Source organism: Lissotriton helveticus, chromosome 8 (assembly GCF_964261635.1).
Source record: "Lissotriton helveticus chromosome 8, aLisHel1.1, whole genome shotgun sequence".
NCBI classification, from domain to species: domain Eukaryota; kingdom Metazoa; phylum Chordata; class Amphibia; order Caudata; family Salamandridae; genus Lissotriton; species Lissotriton helveticus.
The window spans coordinates 10,535,530-10,563,022 of record NC_136069.1 but is presented as its reverse complement, the minus strand read 5'-3'; the positions used below and the strand labels follow the sequence as shown (position 1 = coordinate 10,563,022).

At 46.6% G+C, this 27,493-nt stretch overlaps 1 protein-coding gene across 1 annotated transcript in view; it reads right to left on the bottom strand.

Moving 5' to 3' along the window:
* Positions 1 to 5,096: 5,096 nt before the first annotated feature.
* LOC144771436 (uncharacterized) overlaps positions 5,097 to 27,493 on the bottom strand; it is a 240,124-nt gene continuing 217,727 nt past the window's right edge. Inside the window, exon 6 of the mRNA XM_078655878.1 lies at positions 5,097 to 5,536. Coding sequence (XP_078512004.1) covers positions 5,507 to 5,536 — 30 coding nt within the window. The 3' untranslated portion in view covers positions 5,097 to 5,506. The remainder of the gene's footprint in view (positions 5,537 to 27,493) is intronic.

Below are 27,493 nucleotides of genomic sequence, written 5' to 3'. Positions count from 1 at the left end.
CGCAGTAATCTGGCATTGCAGCACACCAGGGAGGCATTCGGCTTCTCCTGGTGGGCCCGATGATGAAGCATGTCACCACCCAGGGTGGTGAGTGAGGGCTTCCTAATAAATCCCTAAGTGACTCTTTCTTAGGTTGATTCCTTTCTTCTCTCGATATCCTGTGCTGGATACTTGTTTTCCTTGTGCAGACACTCTTCTGTTGTTTATGAATGTTATCTCGTCTAGCCAAGTTGAAAACTGATATTGCACTGCTGCAAGAATCACACCTTTCTGAGTCTGAAGCTTCAAATTGGAGAAATGTTGGGTGGGTCATTTGTTCAATTCTCCTGCTTTCGGTAAGAAAAATGGGGTTCTGATTCTTTGCCATAAAAAGTTACATGTTTCGGTTACTCATCAAGAATCTGATATTAAAGGTCGATGGGTTGTTGTTAAACGTTTTATGGATAAGATGCCTTTAGTTATTTTCTATGTATTTTGCCGTGTCTCTGTTGATGATAAGGTTTTCTAGACAAAGATCTCTGACAAACTGCTTTTATTTGATGATGACTATATTACATTTGGTGGTGATTGTAACCAAATTCATGATCCCATATTGGACAGGAATTCAACTAAGTTTGTTCCCAATAAAATGCATTTACATTTTATTTCCACTATATGTCGTAAATCGTTAGTTGATATATGACGACTTTGTCACCCAGACCTTCGGGAATACAGTTTTTATTCAGCTCCACAACACTCACAATCCCGTATTGATGATATTTTCCTGAGTAAATCTTTAGCTCAACATGCTCTTCAAGCTGAGATAGGATCAATTTTAATATCAGATCACGCTCCAGTACATGTGGATTTAGACCTTATCCCTTTTTCTCCATACTCAGGCAGATGGCGCTTTAATAACTCCTTACTCTTAGATCCAAAATATAGCCAACAATTCAGTTCCTTTGTCTCCAAATTTTTTGCTATCAATTCAACCCCAGATTCATCTTTTTCTATGATATGGGATTTTTTCAAAGCAGCCGTCAGGGGTTTATAATAAATTTTGTCTCACAAAAGAAAAAAATCCTTAGATGCCCAGTCTACCCAACTACTTAATAAAATCAAACAACTTGAATATACTTGCTAAAACTCCAATGAAGAATATTCCTTGAAAAATCTTATTGATGCTAAACTCACTTTTAACAGGTTATCAATGGATGCTGCCTCTTCTTTTCTTTTGAAAAATAGTACTCTGTATTGAAGAGATCAGAATAAAATGGGGAAAAGGCTGGCTAATTATTTAAAAATAAAAAAAGATTGAACTATGATAGAATTTTTACAGGACCCTGCGGGAACTTCTCTTTTTAGAGATAATGATATTTTAAATGAATTTGTTTCTTACTATGATAACGTATACTCTCCAGAAACGCAACCAACACAGTCTTATCTTTCTGCTTATTTTCAGTCCATTCCTATTCCGCCTTCCCATCACATTGATCTTGATTCATTAGAAACTGATATTTTGTTAGCAGAAATTATCCATGCAGTCTAAGTGTTACGTCGAGGGAAGGCCACTGGGCCTGACGGATTTACAATAAAATGTTATGACCATTTTGCAAAATGTCTCTTGCCCAATATTTTACTTCTATTTAAGTCATTTACTCAAAAGTTATATCTCAAGGGACTTACCAAGAAGCCATGATTTGGTTAATTCCAAAAGAAAATAAAGATCTCTCCCTCTGTAAGAATTATCGTCCCATCTCTTTAGTTAATACTGACTATAAGATCTTTCCCAAGATTCTAGCATTACGCATTGAGCCCATCCTGTCCAATCTGATAGGCCCTGAAAAATCTGGCTTTGTTAAAGGACGATTAGCCTCTGACAATTCTTATGTCGTTTTCAATGTCCTTAGCAAGTCTTCATCTTTGGATTAACCTATAGCTGCTATTGCTTTGGACGCGGAAAAAGCTTTTGACAGGATTGGATAGGATTTTATGTTCCACACATTAAGATGGATTGATTTTCCACCTAAATAGATTTCATTAATTTCTCTGCTAGATTCAGGACCTTCAATTTTTGTTTTGTTTTGGTAGACCTCTGATTACGTCCCTTTACTTAGAGGGGTACAACAAGAGTGTCCCTTGTCACCTCTATTGCTTGTTATCGCACTGGACCCTTATTAACTAAATTTAGGCAGGATGCTCGTATTTCAGGTTTCCAATTTGGTGCTTAATTTGGCTGATGACATTCTCTTACTCTAAATCTGTATCCTCTCTCCCTCCCTTTTTAAAGCAAGTTAATACATTTTCTCTGCTATCAGGTTATCGGCTAATGCTGATAAATGTGAAGTCTTACCGCTAAATGTTTTATGTCAAAACATCTTTTTGACCACTCAGGTTTCTCCTGGCAAACCTCTAAAATAAAATATCTGGGCCTATGGTTTTCTCCGACAATACCTGAAACATTAAAATTACATTTTGCTCACATTACCAAAACATTAAATGATACTATTGCACGCTGGCATCCTCTTTTTCTCTCCTGTTGGGGCCGATGGATTTGATTAAAATGATGCTCACCCCTCTGATATTATGTATTATTTCTATGATTCCGGTTCACATTCCTGGATAATATTTTCAGAAAATTGATTCTCTCTTAACAAACTTTTTATGGAAAAACAAACCCTGTGGTATTGCTTAAACCTCCTTAAGAAAGGATAAATCCAATGGAGGTCTTTGATTCCCTGATTGCAAAACATATCATTCTGCCTTTTCCCTAAAACAAGTACCCTTGTGGGTACAGTTAGAAAAATCACTTATTTTCCCCTTTGATTTTCAGGAGATCCTTGCTTTTACTACTAATATCTTATTATTATGTTCTCCTAGTATTTCTCACGCCCATAAACTTTAGATTTTTCTCCTACCATCCTCTTATCCCTCACTTAATTCTTTTCAACAACAAACCATTTGGCACAATAAATCTTTACTAATTGAGAGCTGCACCATTTATTGGAAAAATTGGCACTCAAGGGGTTTGCCATTCTACTTGATGATCAACCCCTTTCGTTTACGGACCATCAAAAATGTTTTTCCTTACCAGTTAATTTTAAATTACAATATCATCTTTTACATCCCTCCCTCAACCAATATCTTTTTGTGCTACCAAGTACTTCCAATCTCCCTGCAAAATGTATTACTCTTTCTCCATTTTTAGATACCTCCATCTCTGCTTCCACTATTTACAAGACTTTGCAATTACCCTTAGACTCAAATCAAAGACCAAACTAGCCTGAGAAAAAGATTTATTACAATGTTGGCCATGTGAAACGGGATAAGTTATGGTCTAAGCTTCCCAAAACCTCTTGAGCTGATAACACTGCACAAACTCTTTATTGTGTTTACCAACAAGTGTTATTTTCTCCAAAGACTTTAGCGTCTTTTTCATCAAACCCTTCTTCTACTTGTTGGTCCTGTCCCGGCACTAGTGCTGATTTAAAACATATGTCTTTTGAATGCCCTCCTAGTCATCAGTTTTGGCAGTTGGTTTGGACACAAATTAAGAAGATCTTTTAAGTCAATCTAACCAATCTATTCCTAGGCTCTTTGTCTCCCCAATGGCTGCAGTCACCATCAAGTTTTAAGTTGTTAGATCTATTGTTAGCTGTCGCTTTTCACTTAACCTCAAATTGGAAACAAGCTGATAAAGTCTCTTTTAGATCTTAGTGGAACACTGTATGTTTTCATCATAGATTGGACGCTAATTATATCTCTCCCATATCTCTAGCGATTAAAAGAGATCTCTTATGGCACCCATTAACTACGCATTTATCTTTATCTGCCTCTTCTGCTGTTAAAGTTATTACTGTATCAGATGATGTACGGAAACCACCTTAATCTCACCCTTTGTCTCTTTTCCAAATGATTAGTAGATATTTGTACCCTTATATTTCTATCGAGTTTTTTAATTTTTCCTTATTGTTATGCTTACAGTGTTAATCATTTATTATTCATGTTCTTACTTTAGTATCATAAAGTAATTATATATTGTTTGCCTCCCCCTTAACCCATTCCTTCATTGTTTATATAGTATATATATATATTTTTATATAGAGATTGATAGGTATAACCATCCTATATTCTTCTTCCTCTACAATTACTTTGTTAAATATCAATCAATCAATCAATCAGGGGAATTGTATGCACGCTACTCACCTACGAGGGTCTCAAGGCGCTGGGGGGGGGGAGGGGTGAGGGGGGTGACTCAATGTCTTGCTGTTCTTTTTCTTGTTCTCAATAATATCAAACTTAAAAGAGTCAGGTGTGTTGGTCTAGCCCAGTATTTGCGCAAATAACAATTTCAATAGCACAATGTAATTTTATTTGTTTGATAGCACTACTCATCCCATTGCAGGGTGCAGCACACTTTATATCACACGTACACGTTATACATTCACAATAAATCATATGTGTGTAATTCAATGTACAGGATGTGTTACATAAGACAGTGAGGGTTAGAAGGTGTATGAGTGACATGTCCTTGATAACTCACTGTGCTATATTAGAAGGATTGCAATTTATGAACTGCAAGTAACAAGAGGATCTTAGTTGCACACAAATATCTCTGCAGCAAATGCCTTAACCCCATGAGATATTTTTAAATTCAGACTTAGCCACCAATTAAGCAGAACAGATTTACTGCCTCATTTCTCCTTGTTGGCACTTTCTTTGTGATAGACTTTAAAGAAATAAATATTTATGATTTTGTGTCAGTTTTTTGGCACAACTCCCACACAAAATCCAATTTTTAAATAATTGTAAGGTGCTTAAGTGCAGTCATGATAGACATGCTAAACATATGTGTGAGGTCATAAGGTCTGATGTCATTTCTTGTGATTTCACTTCCTGTGAGGTCATGGGTGTGATGCCACTTCCTGTGATGCCACCTGGGATATCACATGCCGTAATGTTGCATTGTCGTTTTATGATGTCATGTGCCATGATGTCACTAAACCGAAGCGCTTTACCTGGACGCTATGGGAGGAGCTTTTACTTGGTTGATGGTGACGAAAAAATAATCCAGTTATCCTTTTACATTATAGTTTAACAAAGTTATTGCCTTGTGCTCAATGAAAGGTTTTTATTCCAAAGGTATCATGGTGTTAGCATTCCACACAGTCGCATTGGCACAGACCTTGGCCCAACAATTTCCTTGTTCATAGAAACACAAAATTAAGTCATCACGAGCATCTGCTGCTATTTCACTGAACCTTTTTATTGTCATGCATTTTATTTTGTAGCTGAGCTGTGACTTGTGCCACAGGCTCTTAGAAAAAGATAGGTTTCAGCACATTAGAACAGAGGAATGAGGTAATCAAACATATAAGGCGTGTGATGCATAATCAAAGAAAATATTGCGTAAATGAATGTAATCAGCTAATATTCTTGCCCTGGCATATATTAAAAAGCGGTGTTAGGGTTCGATGGGCAAGATGTCCCAGGACAAGTGGCTCTTCGACGCCTTCTCTTCTGGGCGTTATTCCTGCTTTAAAGGTTTTGCCTCGCTCTAAAAAAGAATAAAGATGAAAGTCATTAGTGCAGAAGGAGCGGAGGCGACGCTGGTTCATAAATGATCATCATTGTAGGAGACAACTCAAGGGTAAGGCAGGGTAAGGCATGTAGACGAGGTTCTGTGGATGTTAAGAACTGAGGCAAACGGCTGTTTCGTGTGACCCCCAACACCTTCCTCGTCCAGCTGCAGCTGGTGGAGGTGAAAGAGCTTAACCCCATTGCTGCTGCCGTCAGCCGCTGAACATTCGGAGCACTACCTGGCTGGTGCTGCGAACGGTCAATGGCCGACGCAGCCCCGTCCACTGACTCCACTCTTCAGAACGCCCACACTGCGCCAAAATAACGGCTGCAGTTAAGGCGTTAAACTGGGTCGATGCAAGCCAAGGTTGGTCAACGGAAACCCCGTAGGAGCCCATCTAATTGATCACCCTGATGTGGTCCAAGATTACATTGGCGCGCCCTTTTCAAGGCAGCACACACGTACTACCGAGCATCGGCGGTGGCTTTTTGTAATGGCGCAGGAGCGTCGCCCCACAGCCCAGCACCAGCAGATGATAAATAAAATGATAATAAGACAATGTTATTATCATTTCATTTATGGTGTCAGAGCAGCGCAATGAGAATGGGGCAGGAAGGAGGTGTATTGTGCACTTATAAGTGCATATGTCGGTTTGGCCAGCCATCTTAGGCCGGCCAAACCGACATGCATACTTGTGTCTCTCCAAACCAGATGTGTTGCACAGCCAAGTTGGCGAAAAGCTACTGGCTCCAATGCGCTGTCTGAGCAGCGGCAAACTAGGCCATTCAGATCAATCGTGGAGCTGCTCTCATAGCTAGGCCTGGTCGGTCAATTTTGGTCCGTTTGCAGAGTTGGCGAAGTTTTCTGCACTCCGCGGAGCTCGCTGAGTGCAGAAAACTCTGCTTCGCGATTGCAGTGGAGTTTTTTCCCCGCTCGCGATCGCAAGCATTAGGTTGGCGGGCGTGAGCTGCCGCTTGGGTAGATTTTCTACCTGAGCACCAAGAATACCAGCTCAAACTGCAGTACGCACTGCATTCCGCCACTCGCAGAACTTCGCTGAGTTTTTTTGTAACTTTGAGAAGTTCTGCGTGGCAAAACTCCGCGAACTACGCCCAGGCCTATGCATGAGAGCAGCGTCTGGATTGGGTGGGGAGACTGTAATTTGAGTGCCCATCACCTTCAGATACGAGTGGAACCGCGAGGCATCCGGCAGTGTCAGCAGGAGCAGAGTGGCAGATAAGTCTTTTTTTTTTTTCAATCCCACGCCCTCCCCCTGTGGCCGCCCTACCGTTTTAGATGGGCGGCTGCCGCCACTGCTAAGAATGTAAAGTGAGAGTGCACCTGAGTAGCGGGATCATCATCGAGTCTTTAATCCACGTCACCCGCAAGAAGCAAGCTGCAGAGTGGATTCAGGCCGCTAGCACAACTGGGGTCATAATTGGAATACTCACCCGTTTCTCTCGTTGTGTAATACTTCACAAAGGACTGTGCCCTGCACTCTCATCCTAATTAATGAACTTGCAGCAAAATCACAATTGAATTGGGCTGTTTACACTTTCCTGTGTGAATAGGTGTGAAGTGAGACGAGATGAAAATGATTTTCACATCCCTTCCCAAGTGCTACGTATAAAATATACTTAAGACTTATTTAATAAAAATTCTAACCCTGGCCTGAGTTTGCAGAGTTGCACTACGCAGAACTCCGCGAAGTGGTAAAAAAACTCCGCCGCACTACACATAGCTCCGCAAGCACCTTGCACAGTGCAAGCGGTCCCTTCTTTCCTTTTCTGCCGCTCGAGTAGATTTTTACTCAAGCAGGAGCTTTCCGCGAACGGGCAGTTTCTCAACGTGAGCATACGCGACCACTCGCAATGAGAAACCTGAGACTCCCGCATTGAGAAATCTTGCCGGTATGTTTATTTTCCACGCTCGCGTTCACCAACTTGATGTTGATGATTGCGAGCGAGGAAAAATATCTCCGGGAGGTTGATTTTCCTCACTCGCAGTCGCCAACTTGATGTTGACGAAAGCAAGCGAGCAAAAAAACTCTGCGGAGCGGAGTTTTTTGGAACTCCACGAGCTCCACGTATCGTGCAGTGCGCTAAACTTTGCAAACTCTGCGAGCGGACCAGAGTTCACCATCTAGGGTTAAAAAATCCCCAAAAAATCAACGTAAGTTAAATTTGCTATATGTGTAAACTACAATCCATAAATCAATTTTCATAAGAACTGAAGCTTGAGGGTCAAGGTGCGTTAAAAAAGACATCATAGCGCTAGAAAACATTAAGGGGCATATTTACAAGGAAATGTCGGAGCTTGTGGTCGGAGCTTGTGGCTCTGTCAAATTTGGCAGCGCAGCGGTCCACCATTTCCTAAATACGGTGGTGCGCCATATTTACAACAATACAGCCTACCCAGGTGTTTTCCTTAGCGCTGGCGCTAAAATTAACTGCCAAGAGCCAACGCAGGCACCCTTGCGCCATAGTGCAAGGGTGCCTGCATTAAAAGGAATGATTGTTTATGTGCAGACAGGTGTCACTTCCAGTGGTGGCTCCTCTATTTGAGCAGAGGAGCGTCCCGCCACTTAAAAATCCCTCCATAGCCCCAGAGAGGAAAAATAAAATGGTAATTAATTACCATTTTATTTTTTATCTCAAGTGTGCATTTCTTTTTGGATGGCAGTCTTGAAACAGCCAGCCACACATGTGCACTTTAAACATCTGTAACCCGGCTGTCTTAAGATAGTTAGGTTAGAGAAAGCCACAGCCTGCAGAGCACTGCGGAGCACCGAGTAAGGTTGCTCCCACCAATCCTAGTGCTGCTCTCATGCTGATTTGAGCAGCGCCAGGATTGGCCAAGGGAGTTCCTCCATACAGTTCCTGTGTCTGCAAAAGTAGAGGTCTGGAGCGACGGCTTCACCGTGTTCAGTAAGTTTTATTTTACTTTTTAATATTCATTTGCACGCACGTGTGCGCCCGTCGCCCCCACTTCCCCCGTAGATGCCAGCCGCCACTGGTCCCTTCCTGCACATAAACATTCAATAATGGCGATGTGTTACCCCTATGCAGGATGCAGCACACATAGAAGTAGCAAATCGTCATTATTTAATGATTGATTATGCGCAGGGACACCTTCCTGCACATGAACAATCATTAACAGTGTTTTCCTCTTTCTACCTGTGCTGCAGAATGCATCACACATTGAAAAAGCAAAAACGAGGAGAAATAAAAAGTATTTCTCCTTGTTTCTCCCTTCTAACACCTGCTATTGCATGGCGTGAATATTTGGCGCTGCGCCGGATGTACACCTCCTTGTAAATCCGAGGCAGCATCAAAAAGCAACGGGTGCCACGCCAAGAACACAGGGGCAGCGCACCCCAATGTCCACTGGAACTCCCTCTTATTTTAGGCCCATTTTTTATCACACTAAAAGTGAATATTACTCCATTATTCACTGTGGGTGTGATCAAATAAATGGAGAACTATCAGCTGGAACAGGGCCTGCACTAGCAGCTAAAGTAAGTAATGAAATGCCTTTAAATCTATGTTATGCATTTACTTGCTGGTGAGTGTGTTTATGTGAGAGTGTGTGTGAGTGAATCTAAGTGAGCGTGAGTGTCAATGTGCTGTTATGCTTGTGAGTCTGCCATTGGCCTTGGCATACTGGGAGGAACTGTTACCGTATAGAGACACCTTTGGCAAAATACTGGCACTGGCGTCCAGAGGCAATTCTTGACATATTGAGCACTCGTAGTAAACTACCAGTGCTGGCATTCTACACCTAATGTGACATATGGGCCACCCATGGTAAAACGCTGGCATGTTTTAGAAAAGTGTTGGCATATGGCACCCAAGGCAAAATGCTGACACTGGCACACTGAAGGTGATTCTTCACCTAAGGGAGGTCAACTGGGAATGGACGCACCTGGCATCCTGCTGGCCGAGGCATTTTTGTTATAAGGTTCACCCATGGTGTAGGAACAGCATTAATGACAAACTTCTGGCACTGTCATATCAAATGTAGTTTTGCAAAAAAAGAGGCATCAATGACAATTGGGAGCAACCATGACAAAAGCTGGCCCTAGTCAACAAGAGATCTATGGATTTTTACTACATTTATGTGACAATTGTACTTTAAATGCACTATGTGGCCTCATTTTTAGAAACAAATTTGGGGACGAGGGTTTGGTGGCAGCCATCTTAGGACTCGGACTCAATCCTGAGCCCTAAAAAAGACAGTGTTGGACCCGGCCTCATGGCGTGGTCCTACTCCTCCCGCATGGCAGGCACCGGACGACATCAGGCGCAATCAGGCATTCTACACGCTCTAGTCGTCAGAAGGACGCTAGGCGTGTACAAAAGAGAGGTACATTTTGCACTCTCCCTTCCTAGCTGTCACCAGACTCGTGCCGGCGCTCAGTGCGGTTCGGGTGCTGAGCTACTGCTAAATTTTAATTGTACCTCGTTCTGCTATTTTATTTCTATTTTGTTTTTTGTTTCCCTGTTTTTAAATTGCGCTTGGCCCTTACCTGCACTATAACTTCTGGGATATCCACCGCTGTTGGGCGGGTCCGCTTCCCGGCGTCTTTCCCTTCAGTAGCGGCATCTTGACAGTAGTCGGTGCCGCTTTTCGGCGCAATCAGGCATTCTACACGCTCTAGTCGTCAGAAGGACGCTAGGCGTGTACAAAAGAGAGTCATGCAGACGCGCAGCGGGGACGCCTGATTGACGCCGGAGTTACGCCAGAGTTCAGCCCGTCTGCGCCTGTCCCCGCTGAGGACGTGCTGCAGGACGGGCTGGACCCTAGGACTCCTGACAGGTCCATCTCATTGCCCCGGGAATATCTACTACGTGATCTACTGTCTTTTAGACCCCCTGCGCTCTTGTGCCATCATCGGTTTCTTCCTGAGGCTCTACGTCAGGCACCGGTATGTCTTTCGTGTAAAACTTCCTTTAAATTTATTACACAGGGTGGTAGGAGACCTGTTCTCCCTTCCTCTGGTCGTTGGACCTCTCAATCCAGACAGGGCTTTCTGATCAACGCTCGATCCCTCATTAAACATAATATAGATTTTCACGACTTTGTTAGTGCGAGGCAACCTGATTGGGTCTTTGTGACCGAGACATGGGCCTCTGAATCCTCTGGCCATGATCTTCTTTTGGCTATACCTGAAGGATATTCACTTCACAGGTTGGATAGAGTGCGACGCAGGGGAGGTGGATTGGCAGTCCTCTATAAGACCACACTCTCCTGTACTGTAAAATCTCTATCAGTCCCCTCGGATCCCTTTGAGGCTCTATACATTTGCATTGTATGTGCTCCCTCGATTTCCTTCACTGGAATTCTTGTATATAGACCTCCGGGACCTAGAGCCAACTTCTGCCCTGAGCTTTTTAGAATCATTGAACCCTACTTTGGGAGATCTCGTTTTACTATTCTTGGGGATATGAACTTTCATTTAGATGATCTGGCAGCTACAGATACATCCTCCCTGGTTAATGCATTGGAGGCATGTGACTTTGCCCAAAGGGTACTTTACCCGACTCACAAGGCTGGCCATACCCTTGATGGGGTGTTTTCTAACGATTCCAGGCTAACAGTCGGCGTTCCGCTGCCGATAGTGTGGTCTGATCATTTAGCAGTACCGTTGTACTTAAATACGCCCCGTATGGAAGGTAACTCGGCTACCATCAAGACCTGTCTCAAAAGAAGCTTCAGAAATATTACTAATGAGGAGCTGGCCCCTTTTATTCAAAATGTTAATATCACATCTCACTGGGTGGTGGATGAGGCGGCACAAGAACTTGCCGACTCTATCACTAAAGCAGTGGATGAGCTAGCCCCCGCCTCATTTAAATATGCGGCACGACAAAAACCGACAGCCCCTTGGTTCACAGAAACCCTGAGGCTTCTTAGACACACATGTAGAAGGAAGGAAAGATGTTGGCGTAAACCTTGGGATCCGATTGACCGGGAAGCTTACAGGTGCCAGTTACGAGAATATAAAAGCAGAATTATTAAGGAGAAACAGGATTATTTCACCAACCTGACCAGTTCTCTTACGTCATCTAAAGAGCTCTTTAAGATCGTGGGCTCCCTCTGCTCTCTTCAGGCCCCTGACCCCGTGGTAATCTCACAGGAGTTATGTAATAACATCTCAGACTTCTTCTATAAAAAAATAGATGACATCTATCTGGCTCTACAATCTCAGAGGAATTCCCTGAGTGAAGAGGACTCCTCTCGAGTTAAACATTTGGAATCTTGGGATGGTGATTCTCCCCAAGTCCTCAATCACTTTCCTGCCCTTTCCATGGATGGATTAAATCTTCTCTTGGATAGAATGAAATCTGCTTCTCCCTTGGACCCTGTCCCTTTGAAAGTATTAAAGGACTGTAGGGACATCATTCTTCCTCCCATGCTGAAAATTATGAATGAAGCGATGGAACATGGTATCTTTCCTGTGGCCTGGAAGAAGGCCATCGTGAAACCTTTGCTTAAAAAGCCTACTCTGGATCCAGGGATCCTTCAGAATTTTAGACCTATATCTCTTCTGCCGGCCCCTGCTAAGATGTTGGAAGCCCACCTGAACTGTTATCTCTCTAACTTCCTGGATGCTTCGGGGTTCTTGGACGGGTCCCAACATGGCTTTAGAAAGCTCCACAGCACGGAGTCTGCTCTGACTAAGGTTGCGGATAACATACGCCGGAAAGTAGATCTGGGCCAAACCACCGTGCTAGTACTGCTGGATCTTACAGCAGCTTTTGACACCCTGTCTCCCTTTACTTTAACATCTAGGTTAAGGGAGGCAGGGGTAACGGGATCTGCCCTTAGCATCCTGAACTCTTTCCTACAGCAAAGAGAGCAGCGTGTGATGCTTGGAGATCTCCTCTCCCCTGCTAAGTCTCTGCAATGTGGGGTGCCACAGGGGTCGGCATTGAGCCCGACCCTGTTTAATATCTACGTGGCACCCCTTGCTAGACTAGTAAGATCTCAGGGGATGGAGGTAGTGTCATATGCTGACGACACGCAGATTATGGTGTCCCTGACCCACTCTGTGAGTGTCACTGCTTCCAACTTTAGGTCCTGCATGCAACTTGTTGCAGAGTGGATGATTTTCAAGTCTCTAAAGTTGAACGGTGACAAAACAGAGGTCCTGGTCTTTGGCAAAGACCAGGACATGTGGTCAGGTGAATGGTGGCCTCCATCCTTAGGCATCTGCCCCACTCCCACACAATCTGCCAGGAATCTTGGCGTCATCTTCGACACTCGGCTATCCATGGAATTACAGGTTAATAGGACTGTGGCCACCTGTTGGAGTGTTATTAGGACTCTGAAAAGAATCCTTCACTATCTTTCCCCACAGGCACGCAAGCAGGTTGTGATCGCTCTTGTTGGTTCAAGGCTTGATTACTGCAACTCACTTTATGCCGGGGCCAACAAGGGCTTTCTGCAGCGCCTACAGGTTGTGCAGAATTCGGCGGCGCGATTTGTTTTGGCCCTGCCCTGGAGGTCCTCAGTGACCATGGCAAGGAAGAGTCTTCACTGGCTCCCTATCACCTCAAGAGTATCTTTTAAGCTCCTCTGCCTTACATACCGTGCCCTAATGGCTGGCCCGGCTGATGCTCTTGGATCTTTGCTCACTCTGTATGTTCCGAGTAGATGTCTACGCTCTTTAGAGCTTAACCAACTGGTAGTCCCGCGCTCCAGGAAGGTTAGATGGGGGGTAAGGCCTTTTCCATCCTGGCACCCCAATTAAGGAACTCACTTCCCCTTGAGATCAAATCACAACCTTCATTGGATCTCTTTAGGAAAGCTTTGAAAACCTGGTGCTTTATTAATGCGTATCAGTAAGCTCCCTTCACCTGGTGTCCTCAGCGAGTTTTGAGTTAGGCGCCTTGACGCCCATGGGGCTCAGTCGCGCATGCATAAATTCCACTTCATTCATTCATTCATTCACATCGGCCCTCCACCGAGCCTCGGGCGGCCCATCTTGCCCGACCCTGCACGCCCCAACACTGTCTGTCCAACTACCATCCCGGACCAACACTACCGGCCTGGCCCCATCTTGGGCCCATCGCGCCTGAGCACGAGGCCTCGCCCGACGCCATCTTGGACCCACCACGTCACGAACACGTGGCCTCGGCCCCGGCCCAGGCCCCAGCGAAGCCCCGACATCGAGGCACCAAGATCCACCCAGGTGGTCGAGTGGCCACTCGACAGATCCCGGAGGAAGGGGAGTTTCGATGGCCTCCAGCCGTCACCGGACGCCTGGTATCGATCGCCCTCCAGCCTCCCTGGGCGCTGCCTCCACCCCCCTGCTGGGTGTCTGGACACCATCATCCCGGCCCCTCTGGCCCCAGGCGCGAGGGTCCGGACATCAAAGGACTCCAGCCCTATATCTGGGCCAGCCCCGGAGTAGGACGCCAGTTGTATCCTGGATTGGAAAGCCCTGCTGACGCTGTCACGGCCGACATCAGAAGAACTCCTCTTTCCTGTAACCTGAAGCTACCCTGAGAGCCTGCTGGCGCTGCCGCGGCCCACCTTTGCTGAACCATCTTGAGAGCCTGCTGGCACTGCCGCGGCCCACCTTTGCCGAACCATCTTGAGAGCCTGCTGGCGCTGCCGCTGCCCACCTTGCCTGAACCATCCTGAGAGCCTGCTGGCGCTGCCGCGGCCCATCTTTGCCGAACCATCTTGAGAGCCTGTTGGCGCTGCCGCGGCCCACCTTCGACGTAACTACCTCGAGTCCTGCTGGCGCTGCCGCGGCTCGACCTCTCGGAACCCCCGGCTCGAGGATTGAGAGCTGTGCAGAGGGTACCCCTTCCTACACCCAGATTGAGACTATCCCGCTGCCCTGTCCCTTTTACGGGACTCTACAGATCCCTCGATCTGCCTGTACATATCACGAAGAACAAGCAACCTTTATTATTGATAAAGCTTAAGAACTTAACCTCATGTGTGGTGTCCGTTTGTAGTGTTGTGGTTACTCTGCTGTACGATCCTAGGAGAGGACCCTCACCCAGGAGGCCTCTCGATACCGCTCGGCTACTTCTCGACGGAGGGGTGGACCTAGAGGTGGCCAGTCAGACATCTTCTGCCTCCCCCGGGTTCGCCTTTCTAGCACACAGGAGTTTAAAAATGCTCCCGCTGGCAAGGAGCAGACTCATATTCTGTTTCCCTGCCTGCACTGTTGCGGGCTGGGAAACAAAACACATATGGCTTTACCCCGGCGGGAGTATACAAAAAGCTGCTACTCACTCCGGGCAGGAGCCATGCCAGCTACTGCACCATGTTTCCAGCTGTCTGTTTCCACAGGCTTCCTGGGGCTTCCCCCACGTCTCCAAACATGTTGGTCAGTGGGTGCCCCAAGTGAGCACCTGTATACTTACCTATAATTCATGCAGGCCCAGAGGATGGGGTCCTCGAGGCCAAGATAGGCTCAGAGAGGGGGCCCACATGGCCCCTCTCCCCATTAAAATAAGGTTAGACTCTGGGGGTGGGTCCCCCTCCTTTATAAATTACTTATATCTGGGAAATCGGGTTCTTGGGGCCTAATAAGGCTCGAGGAGAGTGGCCCACCTCCCATTTTTATTGGATAGGCCCTCTGGGTAACCCCTCAATCAATCAATCAATCAATCAGGGGTTTGTTAAAGCGCGACTACTCACCCGTAAGGGTCTCAAGGCGCTAGTGGTGGGGGGGTGCAGGTTCCATTCCATCAAGGAGGGGGTCTGTCGAAGAGCCAGGTTTTGAGGTTTCTTGCGAAGATGGGGAGCGATGTTGTCTGTCTGAGGTGGAGCGGAAGGGCGTTCCATGCTTTGGCAGCGAGGAAGGAGAAGGAGCGGCCTCCCGAGCTGGTCTTTCTGGTGCGGGGGACCACGGCGTAGGAGAGCTGGGCTGATCGTAGGGTCCTTTGGGGTGCGTGGAATTTGAGTCGGCTGTTCAGGTATGCTGGTCCGGTGCCGTGGAGGGCCTTGTGTGCGTGGGTGAGCATCTTAAAGGCGATTCTCGCCTCGACGGGGAGCCAGTGGAGTGTGCGCAGGTGCTGGGAGATGTGGCAGTGTTTTGGCAGGTTGAGGACCAGTCTTGCGGCGGCGTTCTGGATGTTCTGTAGCTTGCGGATGAGGTTTTTGTTTTTTCCGGCGTATAGTGCGTTGCCGTAGTCGAGTCTGCTGGTGACCAGGGCGTGATTGACTGTCTTTCGGTGTTAGAGGGGGATCCAGTTGAAGGTCTTACGAAGGAGGCGGAGGGTGTGGAAGCAGGAAGATGAGACAGAGTTGATCTGGTGGTCCATTTTGAGCTCGGAGTCCAGGATGATTCCCAGGTTGCGTGTGTGGTCTGTGGGGGTTTGCGGGTTTCCGAGGGCGGTGGGCCACCAGGTGTCGCTCCAGGCGTCGGGGTTTGGGCCCACGATGAATACTTCTGTTTTGTTGGTGTTTATTTGTAGGCAGCTGTTTTTCATCCATTTGGCGACGGCTTCCATGCCTTCTCGAAAGTTGCGTCTGGCGGTGTTGGGCTCGTTGGATAGGGAGAGGATGAGCTGGGTGTCGTCTGCGCATGACACGATGTTGAGTCCGTAGGTTCTGACGATGGGGGCAAGTGGAGCTATGTAGATGTTGAAGAGCGTCGGGCTGAGGGAGGAGCCCTGGGGGACTCCGCAGGTGGTAGGTGTGGGGTCCGAGAGGAATGGGGGGAGTCTGACCCGCTGCGTCCTGCCGGAGAGGAAGGAGCAGATCCAGTCGAGGGCCTTGTCCTGGATTCCTGCGTCATAGAGTCTGCGTATTAGGGTGCGGTGGGAGACTGTGTCGAACGCCGCTGATAGGTCGAGGAGGATGAGGGCTACTGTTTCTCCTTTGTCCAGTAGGGTGTGGATGTCATCTGTTGCGGCGAGGAGGGCGGTTTCCGTACTGTGGTTTTTTCTGAAGCCGGATTGGGAGGAGTCGAGGATGTTGTGTTCTTCAATGAATGTGGCGATTTGGCTGTTGATGGCTTTCTCGATGACTTTCGCTGGGAACGGGAGCAGGGAGATGAGTCTGTAGTCTTTGAGGTCGGTGGGGTCCGCTGAGGGTTTCTTTAGGAGGGGGTTCACCTCGGCGTGTTTCCAGTCGTCGGGGAACAAGGCAGTCGCCAGGGAGCGGTTGATGGTGTGGCGGAGCATGGGTGCGATGGTGTGGGCGGCTCTGTTGAAGATGTGGTGGGGCAGGGGTCCGTGGGGGCCCCTGAGTGGATTGACTTCATTGTCTTCAGTGTGTCTTCGGTGGTGAGGGCTGTCCAGTCATCAATCGCTGGTTTCCGGGTGTTGGGGGTGGTTGGTGAGGGTTCAGTGTGTTGGTTGTCTTCGTCGAAGTTGTCGTAGATGCTCTTGATTTTGTGGTGGAAAAAGGTGCTGAGTTTGTCGCAGAGGTCTTGTGAGGGAGGGATGTCGGTAGACTCGCTGGTGGGTTGGGCGAACTCCTTGATGATGCTGAAGAGTTCCTTGCTGTTGTGTGCGTGGGTGGAGATTCTGTCTTCAATCGCTTTTTTCCTCGTTTCTCTGATGAGTTGATGGTAGGCGTTGGTGGCGGCTCTGAAGTTGTTGTGGGCTTCTGTGGATTTGGTGTTTCTCCAGGCCTTTTCGAGGCGGCGGGATGTGCGCCTGGATTCTCGAAGTTCGGTGGTAAACCATCTGGCTTTCTTGGCACGGTATTGTTGTTTTTCTTGAGGGGGGCTATGGTGTTGGTGCTGTCCGAGATCCATCTATGCAGGGTTCGGGCTGCGGTGTTGGGGTCGTCGTTTTCCGCGATGGTTGGGAGGAGTTGTTGAGTGAGGAGGTGAGCTGGTCATCGGTGATTTTGGTCCAGTTTCTTTGTGGTAGCAGGTGCTGGTGTCTGTGGATGGTGGGTGTTCTGAAGGTGAAGTGGACGCAACGATGGTCGGTCCATGGGAGTTCGGTGGTGTGGCTGAAGGTGATGGAGTTTCCTGTAGTGAAGAGGGGGTCGAGGGTGTGTGCTGCTGAGTGCGTGGGCTCGGTCATGATCTGGCGGAGTCCAATGTTGTGGAGGATGTCCAGGAGGCATGTGGTGTTGGGGTCCAGTTGATTGTCGAGGGGGAAGTTGAGGTCTCCCAGCAGGGTGTAGTTGGTGGATGCGATGGCCTGCGGGGAGATAATGTCTGTGATGGAGTTGGAGAAGGGTCCGCGGGGTCCAGGGGGTCGGTAGATGAGGGTTCCTTAGGGCGGCGGCGGTGTTCTGGCCAGTATCTTGAAGTGAAGGTGTTCCATCAGTTCTGTGGACTCGTCAGGGAGTGTGCTCAGGCGGAGGCTGGATTTGTGGACGATGGCGATTCCTCCTCCTGGGTGGATGGGGCGGTCCTTCCTGGAGATCTTGTATCCTTGGGGGATGGCGATGGCCGGTTCCGAGGTGGTGTTGGTCCAGGTTTCGGTGAAGAATGCTACGTCCGGGGTGGTGCTGTCAAGTAGGTCCCAGATTTCTGTGGCGTGTTTGTGGAGGGATCGGACGTTGAGGAGGATGCATTGCAGGGTTGGTTGTGTTCTTCTGGGCGGGTTGTGCTGGATCCGTGTTCTTGGCAGTGCTGCAGGTGTGCCGTCAGCGGTGACAGCTGAAGGGTCCATGGGTGTCGGCTTGTGATGCTAGCTTGCAGTTGTTGTTGCAGCCTGGGTTGAGTGCGTGGAGTGCTGCTTGGTCGTAGAGTTGGCGGGGCGGAGGTCCAGGGTTCCTGGTGCTGGTCGCGAACAGGTCGCAGACGGGCGCAGACGTGCTTGCCTTTGACGCGCCTTCGGTGCACCAGCGGCGCGCCCGCAGCCCGCGGCCGCTATTAAGTAGGGGTCGGGGAGGGCTGGACAGCTGGGAGGCGGGAGCGGGGAGGGGAGCTGGATTGGGCCGGTCGCGCTGGGGGGAGGGGCCGCGGGGGCAGCAGCGGCGAGGAAAGGTAAAGGGAGGAAAGAAGGGAAAAAGAAAAAGGGAAAATAAGCAGAAATAAGGCACAAAAGAGCAGGGATGCAGAAAAGAGCAGAAAGGTGAAAGATAGAAAGGGTAGAAAAACGAGTGAAGGAGCAGAGTGAGAGAAAGGAGACAGAGGTCCACTGGACCACCAGGGATGAGGCGCAGGGAAACCTGCGGGTGGAGGAGGGCCTCGATCACCAACACTCAAGAGTGCAGGGGCAGGGGCACCTCACTTAATGGTGGAGCTGCGAGGGTGGGAGAGCAATTTCACTGACAATGAGTCAGTGGTCTTGCTCCCCTCACTACACACGGCCAAAGCCCCATCAAACAATCCTGCTGGGCTGGGTTGATGGAACTGCACTGGTTTCTGACTCGACAAAGAATCAAACTTAAAGCTCCAACTATCACCCATAGAATTCTTTTTCCGAAAAAAGACCACTGTTATTTACAAGAAAGAGTTAGGAGCTGATGAACCCAGTAGATCACTTCGCTCTGCTCGTCAGAAGGGGTGCAGACTCCTGGGGTTTCATTCATTTTCATATCATCCTGTCGTGTGGTTCCGATATCCCTGAGAGGCTCTGCACAATGGAATAATATACACTATAGATTTGACATATGACTGAGGTCAGTATGTCTCTATCGAGTACATTAAACATAATTACTTGTGTGTGCCAGCTAGCTCAGAGGTCACTAGAAACTTCTCAAATGAACAAGTAGGATTAGTCTCGGACAACCGCATAAACATGACAACTTTGTTTCCCTTAGAATCGGAACAGTTCTTCTCAGAATCGTGGAAACAATAGATAACAGTTTCACTCAATCAATCATGAATGCTTCGTTTCTACAGAGTAACACAGAAATAGGAAGACGGGCTTTTGTTGAACAGTCTTATTTCTCATGCAAGAGATATGAGCTGCTACAATCGTAAGACGGATAGCAAAGTATAATACGTACAGCGTTAGTATAAAAATGGGGACCCCCTCTCAATTTGCTTATAGCCAGTGAAAAGAGGGGAAAATATCAATACAACAGGTAGCAATCTCCCTTGTGGCTTTCATATTTTGACCATTGTGTCTTAGTTCACAATAATTATGACAAGTCCTTCAAAATATGCCAATAACAAGTGTTCATATATTTATCAGATTTTATTTTATTTTTTTAAAAGAAAAAGTAAGTGTATGTATATCACAAAAACTTTTTTTTTTTTTCATATAGCATCAATTCTTTTCTTACAAATTCATTATACTTATTTTAGGCAATTAAGACAGATATCAAAACATACTTCATCATCATGATACATTTTTTTCATTTTTTTATACTATACAACAACTTCATAAAACTAACCTGATATCCACACCTAGATCACATTCACCAGTCAGTCATCCATACACTTGCATACAATACATTTAACAACCAACTACTCCTTCTGTACATAAGGTTTAACAGAGAACAACTCTGACTGAGTAGCAACCACAGAATGTTATGTGGGATTACACGCCAGGTCGACGCGCGTTTCGGTGGGCTTGTACCACCTTCCTCAGGACCTCGACAGAATCACTTTCTGCTTACTGGGTGGATACAGGATATTCTTCAGTTAATGTGACTATAAGCCACGTGACCTGTCCCAGGGAGCTTCATGTTAAATTGGGCTCCACATATCGTAGCCATGATCTTTAATCCAAGCTATTCTCAGAGCGACCTCACTTTTTCAGCTTTTAAACAACTCTCCTCTCCAACATGCATTTTTTTTATTTTGTATTCATTTGGGCTCTGCATATATCTCTTTCTTCGTAATTCTGTTTGTCAAAATCAGGGAAGATTTCACCTTTTTAAGTTTTACCATATATTTTTCGTGAAGGGTTGTATATTTCAATCTGCTCGAAAAACGCCAGATTGAAATATACAACCCTTCACGAAAAATATATGCTGATTCATTGATTTTGATGCTGCCCCATAATTGGCATAAATAAGAGACAGCGCCAAAATTAAGACTACGAAAAACCTGGTCTTAACTTGGCAAAAGGAGGAGAAATGCTCTAGTTCGCCTCGTTTTTGCTCTTTCCATATGTACTGCCACTAGGCAGCACACATGGAAAAAACAAAACGCCTTGAATTGTTTGTGTAGGAAGGTTATCCTTCCTACACATAAACAATCCTCCCTTGCACGCAGACACCCTTGCACTCGCAGACACCCTTGCACTCGCAGACACCCTTGCACTCGCAGACACCCTTGCACTCGCAGACACCCTTGCACTCGCAGACACCCTTGCACTCGCAGACACCCTTGCACTCGCAGACACCCTTGCACTCGCAGACACCCTTGCACTCGCAGACACCCTTGCACTCTGGTGCAAGGGTGCCTGCATTGGTGCTACACTGCTAAGAGTAGTGCCAGCGCAGGGGTAAACGCAAGGCTGAACCATATCATTGTAAATATGGCACAGCCCTGCGTTTCTGAAGTGCGGCGTGAGGCTTTAAGGTATGACGGCTAACGCCTCACTCCGCCACTTCCTCGTACATACGCCCCTTGGAGTCACACCCAGGGACATGTATCAGCACACTGGCCCTCATCCGGATATAGAGAGGCGGACTCCGACACCTCAATCAGTTCGGCGTCACTAACTTTGTGGCACTGAAATAGAAGAAATACTACTAGATGTACTTAGAATCATATGTCAGCAGGCGGTCACTCACTCAGACACTCGAGGGCACTCCCGGTGTGAAGAAAGGCCCCATCACTAACTTTGTTATGCTCTCATAGAGAGAAAACCTACAATGATGTACTTGGAATCGCACCCGAGCACTAGACAGCACACTTACACTCCTCTAGACACTCGGAAATACACCCAGAGGTATCAACAACACACCATTACTGACTCCAAAGTATGACGACACAAGCAATCTGATGTACTTAGAGTTACGTCCAGGGACACATCTCTTCACTGGCACTCAGTCAGACACTCAGGGGCAGGCACCTGTACAAGTCCACTACCACTGCCTCTGTGACAGTCTAAAGGTGGAAAAATGTACAAAGTAGCTAGAGTCGAGAAATATATCTGAACACTGCCACGTCCTCAGACACTCAGAGACACACTGAGAGACTTGAATACATGCACCATCACTAACTCTGTGTCATATTAATGAAAGCAACGGTGCTATGATGTACACTGAGTAACAACATCCAGGGACGTGTTACTACACTGACAGTCACCCAGACACTCAGGAGCAGACTCATACACCTCGACAAGTTCCCCACGACTTATTCTGCAAGATTGTCATGAAGGAACATGCACCATAATGCAGTTAGAGTTACAACAAGGGAGATTTTTCCAAACCTCGTCATAACCCAGAACTATAGGTGCACTCAGGGTTGTGATGGAACACACTATCAGTGACTTGTGACCCTGTAATGTATTGGTGACTGGATGCGAGTCTGGTCCATCCGTGAGTTGCTCAAATATAAGGCTGGTTTAAGTGAAATACTGGTTAGGCAAAAAAGAGGAGAAAGTCTACCAGGGTTATAACATGTAAAATCACCCCTTATTGCTTTGGGTATGCCATCATTCTGGCTCAATACTACTAACGCAAACACAAAGAGATGATGGACATGGCGCTGAAACTTTACAGACACTCACCCCCCAGTCACAGATCTGTGTTGAATCCAACATCCTTCTTTAGCTCTCTCCACCACCCCAGTTCAGACATGGCCATGTGCAAATCAGTCTGACCCTGTGCCTCATGGGAACAGTCCAGCCCGAACTGCCAAGCCATGTCTTCCCTGGACCGGAAACACGCTTCCGAGGACCGGTTTCTGGCATTCCAGCCGTCTTCAGCCCGGCTTGCTTGAATCCAGTGGCAAAGTGAGCAAGGGACTCACGTCTGAGCATACCCTGCCACACTTATGGCGGCCAAAGGCGATACAAAAGGGGGTGGTGATGGACGGAGCATCTGAACCAATCAAACACTCACACCCAGTCAAAAGATCTGGGTTTGATCCATCACCGTTCTTTAGCTCACTCTGCCACCCCAGTTCAGACATGGCTATATGCAAATCAGTCTGACCCTGTGCCTCATGGGAACAGTCCAGCCCGAACTGCCAAGCCATGCCTTCCCTGGACCGGAAACAAGCTTCCGAGGACCGGTTTCTGGCATTACAGCCTTCATCTTACTACTAACATCACATCATCGTCCCTCAAGAAGCTGATGTCCCTTTATTGGTAACGAGAGGAGATAAATTTGATTAGTCACCAAGGCTCTGGGGGGCATATCTACAAGCCCCTATCACCACAGGAAAGTCATTTTTTCTGACATTGTGGTGGCAATAGAGGCTTCACCTTAATTACAAGGCACGTTAGGTCTCTTAACGCCGCCTTGTGAATAAGGAACCCTTTCACGCTATACTTAGCGTGAAAGGGGAGGGCAATGGGCATTCCACCGCAACACCCATTATTTTGACGCTGCCCCTATGTACAAGCTGAAAAAACGACACAGGGTCGTGACTCCGAACCAGTAAGGCTGAGCCCAAGATACCTTAACAACAACACAACTGCCAGTACTGGATATGATTTAGCTAATTTTTAGAATGACCCCTATGAACAAAACATAACGGTCCGGTTTCTTATTTGCGTCACTAGTTTATTCATTTATTTTTGCACTAGTGGATCAAAAGTATTTTCATAAACAAACAATTTTCATGTGTATGTACAAAAAACAATAAAACATTACAATTGAAACATACTATACAAAACAATTTATACAATATTTACAACACATCCAAACTTTCACTTTGGCCAAACCTTTCATCCATCTACACTCATACCACAAAAGCAAAAAATACTGGGGGCCCAATGTCAAAGAAATATAGGTTCATATAAACATATAAACAATGTCTACAGATGGTAATTAATGTACTTAACACAGTCTCAATAGTATTAATCCTATTTAATAAACACTATTTATAATCTAATTTCAATTTGACAGGACCCAAAAACAGGTCGGCGCGTTTCGAACTCCCCAATGCGGAGTTCTCCTCAGGACCAACAATCTTATTATAAGACAAAAAAACAATCTTCTTAGTCAAGGGTCACTACGGAGGTGCAAAGACAGCTCTTCTGAACGTTAGCAGGACGCCAGCGCCTAAATTCAAACGGGCACCTAACAATAATTATCGCAGCATGGACGACTCATACACTCGATAAAAATTACACAAGCCTAAAAAATAGCGGCTTATTGGCTGCACGCCATCTACTAAGAAGATTGTTTTTTTGTCTTATAATAAGATTGTTGGTCCTGAGGAGAACTCCGCATTGGGGAGTTCGAAACGCGCCGACCTGTTTCAGATTATGTTATGTTATGTTATGTTATGATTTTATTTATATAGCGCACGGCTACTCAACAAGAGTGTCCCGGCGCTTTAGAGAGCAGCTCAACGGTTTAAAAAACATAACAGAGAACAAACAAGGAAAATCAGAGAGTGAGGTGCAAAAGAAAACAACCTAAAGATTAAAAAGCCAGGTCTTCAGGTTTTTCCTGAACAGAAGCAAGCTAGGGATGCTGCGTAGAACAAGGGGCAAAGAGTTCCACAGCTGGGGGGCCTTGAAGCTGAAAGAGCGACCCCCCAGGCGAGCCTTCCTCACACGGGGCACCACGGCCAGGAACAGGGATTCCGATCGCAGGGAGCGGGCTGGACGGTAGGGTCCCCTCCCTGCACATAATCAATCAATCAATCAATCAATCAAGTTTCTGTGTTGGGGCTAGGCAGCTAAAATTAGCGCCAGCACAGGGGGAAATGCAGGGCTGCACCGTACCCTTGTAAATACGATGCAGCCCTGCATTTTGGAAGTGGCGGGCATGGTGTTAAGCCAGGGTGGCTAGCGCCGCACTCCACCACTTCCTAGTAAATATGCCCCTGGTGCCTTACTGACCGCTTCTTGGGGTTCAAGTCTTCTTCTGCCCTTGAGGCCTATATGGATGAGATTGACCCACCCCTTAACAAAACTCTTTACATTACATTCAAGCTGGGTACTCTACCTGTGGCATCCTTTACAGTAAAATAGAGGGGTGGAGGAGGAGCAGCAAACTTTTTCCAGCATGCAAAGCGAGCGACAAAACTGATGCTCATCAAAGCAGCGTGAACACTGTACCATCCCATTATGTTGTACTCTTGGAGCTAGACAACACAGGGTAGCCCTGAGAATCTGCAGGGTTGACACCACTCCTTACATTGTTTTCACAGTTGCAAAATTCCTGGAGAGTAACTGGCCGATTCAGAGCAAAATTCATCTGCCATCTGCTTCTCCTGGCTAACGCCATTGCCAGATTGTTGTTGTCCCAGGAACTCTTGTAGACTTGCCCTTGCTGGATTGGGGCACCCATAATTCTCTTCTCTGTGCTGAGATTCATATTAAACCGTGTGTACATTTTATGAGTACTTCAGAACAAGCGAATGTTGTTTTATTTTATACATGGACATTTTAACCAATATTTTAACTTGTACTTTTATTGATTATAATGGTAGTTCTAAATGTGTCTTTCCTGTATTTGCATTTATATTGTCATGACCCACTTTCTTATCAACTGTATAATCAGTTGAGTCTATGTATTGTATTAAAGTTCGTGACTTTTATGGTCTATGACCAAAATAAAGTATTTAAACCTGATTGGTGATTCATCTCAAGTAATGTTTCAGCTGCTGAAGTAATGTATAATTGTGTTAAGGAAGAGAAGTCTATTGTTTGTTTGATTTGATTATGAGATTTGTAGAGCGCACGAATGCCCGGGGGCGTCTTGGCGCTGAAATGACTGAGACTGTTTAAGCGGGTGGGGGGGGGGGCATCGTGTATGCCTCTGAGCCAGGCTACACAGAAAAGAGCAGGGTCTTCAGGCTCTTTCTAAAAGCCAGCAAAGATGAGCTGTTTTTTTTATTTCTGCAGGAAGTTTGTTCCAGGTTATTGCTGAGTGCAGTAGGAAACCTCTACCCCTCCATCTAAGTTGCTTAAATTGGGGGGGTACGGAGGAGGTTAGCACTGCTGGATCTTAGCGTCCTAGGTGGGATGTACTGTTAGCATGCTAACTTGAATTGGATTCTTTTCTCAACCGGTAGCCAATCTGGACTTCTGAGTCTAGATGCCACCGGCTCAAACCTAGGGATGTTCAGTATCAGCCTGGCAGCAGCGTTCTGCAGCCGCTGAAGTTTTAGGAGGAGATGTTTTTGGAGCCCAGCATATAAGGCGTTCCCATAATCCATTTTGGAGAGGGCCAGCATAGTTACCAGTGATTTACAGGCGTCAGGAGGAATATATGGCAGTAGTTTTCGAATTAGCTTCCAGCGTAAACCAGACCGAAGAGGCGAGTTTGTTAATTTGGGTCTTAAACGTGAGTTTGGAATCAAACATGAATCCAAGGTTCCTTTCGCTGTGCACAGGTGATGGGCAGCTGCCTAAGCCAACAGGCCACCAGTTAGGCGACCAGATGTTAGCGTCGGCCCCTAGCAGCATGACCTCAGACTTACCAAATCAAATCAAATATAAAAATTTAAGCTTATATAAAAATCTAATCTGATCTACTCAATTTATTGAGCGCATGGCTACCCCGGGCCTCCCAGTGTTACATACACATACATACATATATATATTTACTGGAAAAAACAAAGGTTAAAGCGATGTTATAGTTGAGTGAAAACAACATTACCGCTTTGAATGAGAATGAAAAAAATAGAAATGTATCAGTTATATTTAGAAGAGCTAAGTATAACTTGCGTCCCCGCCATGCACTGCTTATGACCTCACATACTACATCGCTCATGTCATGTTCTATGACATCATTTATGAAATCACTGATAACATCTGTAGGAGAGTAGGATCTGCTTCCTATGGTTACCTCCACTTTTTGCTGGTGTTTCACAGTTTTTCGAATTTAGTCTGGCTGTGGCCCTGCTAACCAGGGTCTAGCCTAGCCTAGCTGCTTCGTCTCTAAATTGATTGCATGTACTTTAGGTACACTCCAGTTTGGTTACTGGGGTACACTTGTGAGTCCCTAATATATGGTACCTTAGGTACCAAGGGCATAGGTACCCCAGAGGCCTACCAGGGGCTGCAGCATGTATTGTGCCACCCCTGAGTAGCATTCCAAAATGACACCACAGGACTGCTACTACAGCCTGGGTAAGGTGGTGCATGCACCCCTTACTTAGATATAGGTTATCTATATCGACCTTTAATCACTGACACATATAAGCCTATCAGTCACTCCTATGGCAGGCCTTAATAATCCTGGAGGCAGAGTGCTTGGTTTTGTGTGAGAGGGGGTCCATGCATGAGCCGGACCCCTCTGCAGCTTTCGGAGCCTATTCTCTGGGGCTGTTCGGTGGTGCAGACCGACCATATACTCTTAAGTGCATTATAACCTTGCGGTAAATGCTAACTTTGTAAAGGCTGCATGGAAACATGTTGTGTTTGGTGTCAAACACTTTGAAATCCTACCCCCTCACACCAGTCTTGGTGGCAGGGGTTGAATTCCACCCTTCTAGAGGGAGAGACATGTACACACTGGTCTAACCGGTAATAGTTTAAAAGAGCCCTGGCATCACAAAATGGATGCTGCAGCCACAGACACAAGTCTGATCTCCTGCTGCTGAACAAAGCTCCAGCAGCAGAGTCCTGGACAATAGGTTTCCTGTCACAGGGAGGTGTAACCACCTCCCAGACAGGCTTTATTGTATTGGGGCTGGGTGGGTGCACTCTGAGAGTGCTTTGAAGTCAGCACTGGGGGCACAGTTGGTGTCCCTGTGCATAGTCCAGTTCAAACCGGTTGCAGGGACACTCAGCCTCTGCTCTGGCGCGAAACTGGACAAAGGAAATGGGTGCAGCCACCCCTCTTTCCAGACCCTCCCATAGGTCAGTCCCCAGAGTATGTCCAACCCCTTTCTTGAGTATAAGTAAGGAACCCCTGGCAACAGGACTTTAGATTACACCTGGACGAAACTCTGAAACTGAA